Source organism: Mastigoproctus giganteus, chromosome 4, assembly GCF_048544385.1.
Source record: "Mastigoproctus giganteus isolate SK-2022 chromosome 4, ASM4854438v1, whole genome shotgun sequence".
In the NCBI taxonomy this organism is placed as follows: Eukaryota; Metazoa; Arthropoda; class Arachnida; order Uropygi; family Thelyphonidae; genus Mastigoproctus; species Mastigoproctus giganteus.
In genome coordinates, this window is record NC_143578.1 from 5,511,720 (window position 1) to 5,518,919 (window position 7,200).

The 7,200-nt window shown below is 43.0% G+C and overlaps 1 protein-coding gene across 1 annotated transcript; it reads left to right on the top strand.

Moving 5' to 3' along the window:
- Positions 1-570: 570 nt before the first annotated feature.
- On the top strand, positions 571-921 carry LOC150086359 (uncharacterized). The gene has a single exon (XM_090371285.1). The coding sequence runs from the start codon at positions 571-573 to the stop codon at positions 919-921; it is 351 nt and encodes a 116-aa protein (XP_090227411.1).
- The last annotated feature ends 6,279 nt before the right edge of the window (positions 922-7,200 follow it).

Consider the following 7,200-nt stretch of genomic DNA (forward strand, 5'->3'; position numbering starts at 1 on the left):
GATTCGCCGACGATATTGTTTTGTTCTCAGAAGGATTGCAAGAAATACTAGATGAATTAAGGAAGAAAAGTGGAACTGCTAGTTTAGACATCAATTTCGAAAAGACAGAAATCATGATAAACAGAGTACAGAGTATTTTTTTTTTTTTTTTTTTGGGTCTAACGGCACCAGGGATTTACCCCATCTCCGCGTATGTTCTTTGTATCGAGGACAGTACGCTGTCAAGGCCAGAGGTTTAAAAGTGTGTGGATCATGTATTGTGTAATATGTTGTGCCCCTTGTTCCTCTTAGCCGCCAGGTCCCAGAATCATGATAAACAATGTCCCATTATAAATCTCGACGACACACCACTCGAATTATTAATTAATTCAAGTAGTTGGAGAAAATTCTATCTTTTCCCGATCGCCAGATACATGAGACAAATATGAGATTGAAAAACAGGTAGAAAAATACTGGATGCTTGGGGACTATATGAAAGAAGAAGTGCAGGTTTGTCTAAAAAGAAAGCTCTTAAATACATGCATAAATCCTATATTTACCCATGGAGCACAAACCTGGTCCTTTATTAAGATGCAAAAAAGAAAATTACAAGTGGGACTAAGAGCAATGGAAAGGAGTATGTTGGACCTGTCATGCAAAGATAGAGTTAGAAATGAGAAATTAAGTAAAATAACTGGTAATAAGGACGTTATAGCGGAGGCAAGACATCTAAAGCCGAAATGGGCGGCTCATATGAGAAAAGAAGATAATAGATGGAGTAAAGCTGCAACTGAATGGATATCACTGGAAGGACATAGAAACCGAGATCGGCAAAAAAGGAGTTGGTGCGACGAGTTGAAGGAGTTTGCAGGAGGAAACTGGGCAACCACGGCGCGAGAAGAAAAAGATGGAAGAGGCCTTTGCCCAGCAGTTGGACAATAATGGCTAAGAAGAAGATATATACAAAAACAACTTCCTTTCACTGCCGGAAAGATGGCCAGGCGATTTACATAATGAAGAAATAACTTGCAAGGAGGAAGCTGACATAAACATATCCAGTATCTTCCCAGTCAGGTGTTAATAGGGTTAGTAAATAATAAATTAGTATAGAGTTAGTTGGTTAGGAAACCTGGAATGCAATATTCTCTTCAGTATGCTCTGAACAGGGAATTTATCAAGTTAAAAGAGATTATTCACTTACGTTGTTTACAATATGATTAAATTTACAGAGATGGCTCAATTAGTGCTAAAGAAGAGGTCTTCAGTCTAAGATTTTCGACGATACTTCCTGTTGGTAGTGAATTTACAGAAGTCCCCATCTAGTGACTGTGCAACTTTCAGCATTTGACCTGAGAGAAATCTATCAGCCATGTGAAACCTGTTTCTGTTGGAGGTTAGGGATGGAGTCGCCTGAAGAGTACAGAGTGGGATCCGCTAGTGAACAGTATCCCACAGAACAGGAGGTAAAATACGTCTTTTGAGCATATTTACGGTGGCAGTGAGTTCTTTCAAAGATTGAGTTGTGTAGCCTTTGGGATTTCTCCAGGACTGCAGTGCTGCTGGTAGGGAAAATGCCATGTTTATGAGGTGTCCACCTGAGCAGTCATTGTTCATAAGCATACACTTATTCAGTATTATGGAGCCCCCGAAGCCCATGTCTCTGCCTATATAGAACTGCTGGGTGGACAACTGTTGTAATATACTTGTACTTCCTCGAGACAGTTAGAACATCTAGGTGATTATGAAAAGTCAATTTGGGGTCAAAAAGGACTCCAAGATCAGTGGGAGTGGGCACATTAGGCATCTGAGTGGAATCGTGTAGCAATAAAATCACGGATGCTGCTGGCATAAGAGAGAAGGTCATTTTGGCTGGGTTGAGACATGGCCCAAATTGGCATAAATATTCTGAAATATCATTTTAATTTGTCAGACTGACAAATTAAATGATATTGATTTATGTCATCAGTAGAGCTATGTGCTTAATTAGCTTGATGTCATCTGCATAGCAAATCTTATCAGCCGTGTAGCGAAGGAGCAAGCAGAGCAATAAATAATAGGCCTGACAACGCACCACCTTGTGGGACGCCTGTGCTCACTTGCCGGGTGATGGTTTGGTTTCTCAAATTTAGGAGTGTTTGCTGAGTGTGGAGTTCAAAAATGAGAGCATGTTTCCATAAATGTGCAACTGAGATAATAGGAGTGCTGATGCATCAACGGAGTTGAAAGCATGTGTATATGTAAAGGGCGGCACCTGGAACATTCGTTCAACTCCGCCTCGTATCTCTGTGAAGAACTGTATCACTACAGATGGGCAGATATGCGTGTGACGTAGGTTTGTGTGTATTCTTCATGTTCTGTTGTTCTGTTCTGGCCTCTTGGCTACCCAGAAGCATCAGTCACCTGGACAGATGATTCTGGGTACTCGTCCACACCACGGGAAGGTTATGTTGCTACCGCATTAGTTGAACGCACATCTTTCCTTCTGGCAAAGACAGCAGGTGCAAAAGCCTGGAGTGCAGACAAGTGATGTGGGGTCAGAACAAGTTGGTCAACTCGATTTATACTGAAGGATGGGACTTCATTTCGCAGCTCATTCCTAATGTCTTCATAGCAGGCACATTCGTGGAGAAGACGTTGCCAATTTTCTTTTGCTCCACAGAAACAGAGGTCAGTGTTTAACAGGCCTAGCTGGTGGAGTTTTTCGTTAAGGGATCCATGCCCAGTAAGAAGATACGTTGTTTCCAGACTAATTGTAAACCATCAGCTAACCTTCTTAGACATCACAAAGGAGACATCCGGTAGGAAATTTCTGGTTACAGTGCCAACAGTTGAATTGCCCCAACTTGTTTGCCAGACATTTATTAGCTCTTTAAAGCATCGAGCTTTTTCCCTTTTATTATCATCGTTCAGCGATAGGTCTATATCCATGATGGAGGTAGGTATTCTTTTTTTGAGCCTGAAGCATAATCCTCTAAATATTACATAAAGCTCTAATGGAAGAGTCCCAGCAATAACCTGGATTGCCGCAGTGGACACCGTTCGGCAGATTCGATGTGTTGCTAGTAGCATAGCCCTCTGGCTATGCTACTAGCAACACATGCTATTGGATTGAGTTGAGTTTTTGCTTCATTTTGACAATCACCACTCTGTTTAACCAAGCTCCGGCCGCGAATGAGACTGTAGGAAGGAACACCACTTTATAGTAAAGTAGCAGGGTCCTCCTAGACAGGCCCCACTAATTTCTTGAAATTTTAATGATGGCGGCTGTAAACTTTCTGGATTTTTCACGAAGGTGTTGTAGGTGAGGTAGGAATGAAAGCCTGTGGTCTATGATCACGCCCAAGACCCTGGCCTGCACGACCAGGGGTAGCTGGATACCATTAATTTTGACCTGGGGGGGGGGGGGCTTCTTATGTCAAGTTTGGTTTTGAAAATCATCATCTTTGTTTTGGTGGGATTAATCTGAAGTTTGTTGGTTGCCGCCCAGGAGGTGAGACTATCAAGGACAGGGGTCCCAGTACTGACCCCTGTGGACACCCCTGGTAAACAGGCCTATGGATCTGTTGGTATTTAGATTTTACGATGATCGATAGCTCTGAAAAGTAGTTTCGGATTAGCCAATAGAGATTGTGAGGGCATTCTGCCGATCTCAGACGTTCTAGGGCGCTTGCCCACCACACGTTGTCGAAGGCCCCCTCAAAATCAATGAACAAGGCCATTTCGTATTTGTAATTAGACGTCTCCAGATGCAGGACCAGGTCTGAGAGGGCCTCCTCACAGGACCTACCTGGGATAAATCCATATTGTGCAGGTGAGATCAGATTCCTAGAAAGAAACAGATTTGTAATGCACAGAGCTATTAACCATTCTAGGATTTTTCCCATGTTGGCCAGAAGTGCTATGGGTCTGAAGGATCTCGGCTCTGTAATTGGTTTATTGGGCTTGCTGATGAGACGGAGTAGTGCAGTCTTCCAGATTTGTGGGAAACAAGAGTGAGAGAGACATTTATTGTATAACAGTAGCAGGAGTTCAGGTTTAATTTTATGTAGTGTGATGATAAAAGCATATTCCACCATGTCCAGTCCTGGGCATTTTTTGATGTTAATCTTCTTAAGAACTACTTCAAATTCCAGTTTTGTGAATGGGTCAGTTTGCACTGACGTTTGGTATTTTTCATTGTCTCTTCTGATTGTACTGTGTTCTGGAAAATCTTTCAGGGGGTTATCATCAGGAAACGTTTGTTGAGAATTGCGTTAATTGAGTCAGCCCAGTTAGAGGATTCCTGCTGACCAGATTTTATTGTTCCAAAGACGTCAGTTGCGAGAGTCTTGTCTCGTGCTAACTTGTATAGTAATCCCCATGGATTCGTTTTACCTGATTCATTTACAAAGTTGGACCAGGTCTCTTTCTTTCTTTTTGCTATTTCCCTGGTATATGTATTTTTCTTATTTATGTAGTCTCTATAGGGCCGGGTGGCATCAGGAGCTGACCAGTCTCTGTTGGTCTGATATTGTTTTCGTGCTCTGTGGACATCTCTCCTTGAGAAGCTGCGCAGGTAACTCAGTGGTATCCTCACCGTCTTTCCCCACACCGGGTGGAAAAGGCTCGGGTTCGAATCCCGCCGATGATGCGAGGAACTTTAATGGATCTTTTTCACTCCGTGGATGAGTTAGCCGGTTTCAGACGTAGATAGCAAGGTTTTTAACCTCAGAAACTGATTTTTTCGTCCAGCAAAACAGGAAAATGGACCTGCCAATACACGCAATTTACAGATACAAATACAATACGGGTTTTATGTAATCAATTACGGGTAACCCTAATTTAATATGATAAAGTAGTGGATTTGCGGAGATCTGTCGGCCAGAAGCTGTTTAGCGAGAATAGGTACTATGGTTTTCTTGAGAACCTTGAATAGACTTGAGGCACATGAAGTAGACTGGTAGTGATTGACCTGTGATGAAGATGGGATTTTAGATATGGGTTTCACTCTGTATACCTTCCACTATTGAGGGACAAGCGCCGGTAAAGGACTATATTCAGGATGTTCAGTAGAGGTTCTAAGATGAAAGGACTTAGGCATCTGATTATAAATTGTGGTACGCCACCAGATGGCAGTCGCAGGTAGCATATTAATGGTTTAATTAGCCGTTGTCTAGAGATTGTGACTGTCTGCTAAGGCATCAGATAGTAAATGAAAGTCAGTGATGTTAATGTAATGATGTCATGCCACTCTGTGGGATTGAAATGAAGGAGGTGGTGATTCGATTTGTTGAAGTGCAGCAGCTACACTTTAAGAAAGGTAAATCTAAGGCACACAGTGCTTACATTATGAATTGAGAAATGCTTACCATTGCATTTGGAAGGAGATTCGCTACCAACTCGGCACCGTTGCTCCAGTTCTTGTCTACACAATCCTGAAAATATAAAACAACAAACGCCGGCCGCTCCGAGTGCCCATCTCACTACGGTTCACTAGCGACAGCACCTACAGTGGTCACGCGAGCGTCGAAACTGGACCTTAATTGATTGGCAGAAGGTCGTCTGGTCCGATGAATCACATTTGCTGTTGCACTGTGTGGACGGCCAGATACGTGTGCTTCGTTTACCTGGGGAAGTGATGGCACTTGGATGCACCGTGGGAAGAAAACAAGCCGGTGGCGGTGGTGTCATGCTTTAGGCGATGTTCTGCTGGCATACCCTGAGTCCAGTCATCCATGTGCCGGGCACTTTGACGTCTGCTCGCCATATATCAGACTCAGTCTGCGTGGGTAGCACAGTGGCACCGCCACCGTCCTCCCCACACCGGGTGGAAAAGGCCCGGGTTCGAATCCCGTCGATGACGGGAGGAACTTTAGTGGGCTTTTTTCACTCCGTGGCTGAGTTAGTCGGTCTCAGGCGTAGATAGCGAGGTTTTTTCCCTCAGAAACTGGGGTTTTTTCGTCCAGAAAAACAGTCAAATCGACCAGAGAACACACGCAATTTACAGACACGAATACGGGTTAATGTATTTAATTACGGGAAACCCTAAAATAATAATAATAATAAAATATATCAGACTCAACTACTACAGTGGATGCATATGCTTTGTGCTGACGTATGTTCATAGTGCTCCTGGATTATGTATTTATTTAGTGTCTTAAACCACCCCCCAATGTGTTAAAATATGTGTCCCAGAAAATAGAAGTTCTGGTGAGGTGACAGTTACCTTTTTTGTCTCAACCAGAGAGAGCAGGATGATATACTAAAAGATTAAAGTTTTAGCATTTTTAGCGTTAAATTTTCTGTGGTATAATGGAAAAATGTCTGCCACTTACAATTAGGTGTTCTCTCTGACTTTTGACCCCTAATTTGGGGTGGTCAGGAGTCTACAAACTGTTTTTTTGGTACTTCAGGGAGACTGATTGAGGCTTGGGCATTATGTACACTTATTTTTCATGCCTATAGCCAGCCTTAAAAAAGAAAGAAACATGTTTTGGAAAATTCCATCAAGAAATACATTAGTAGTTGTTGTTTTGCTTTACAGCTGCCATCTTGTCTTCTCCATTAAGTTGACCGATGGTAAGTAACTGTATATTTTTTGGAGGGAAGCTCTTCTATAGGAAGCTGCCATCTTGTTTTTAATGGATGCCTACACTGGAGGCAGCCATTTTAGTTAAACGCTAACGGTAATGCGAAAATTTTTATTTTTGTTACACAGAGCATTAATAAAACTACAATAAATAAATTAGCTTTCGGCTGGGTGGCAGCCTTCATCGGATTAAAATACTTGAATGGCAGTTGGAATAGAGATGAACTGCCAGGATGGTGCGTGAGGCACGTGGTTAATTGTTTGTTGATGTTTGTGGCTGTGACGTATGGTGGTGACGTGGCCAGCGTTTGTCTATGGATAGAATTACTGACTCTGTGATGGGGTTAACTTGACAACCACTGTTCCTGTTCAAAGCGGTGTCCGAGCATTTTATATTTAGCGATTCCAACCAGGTACGCCTTAGGTAAGGGTGGGACCTGTCCACAACCACGACATCGCGGTGTGGGTCGATGTCGTGGTGGGTTGTCCAGACATGCTAGGCGATAGCTGAGTGTTCCACATCTGCCAAACGGATCGCCCTTTTATGTTCTGAGAGACGTTTCTCAAGTCGACGTCCAGTCTCTCCAAAGTAGCAGCTCGTGCAGTCACGGCAAGAGATGCGATAGACCAAACCACTCTGTAGAAGGGTCGGG

Excerpts from the sequence above, each read along its gene's own strand:
- LOC150086359 (XM_090371285.1), top strand. The coding sequence starts at position 571 with ATGCAAAAAAGAAAATTACAAGTGGGACTAAGAGCAATGGAAAGGAGT.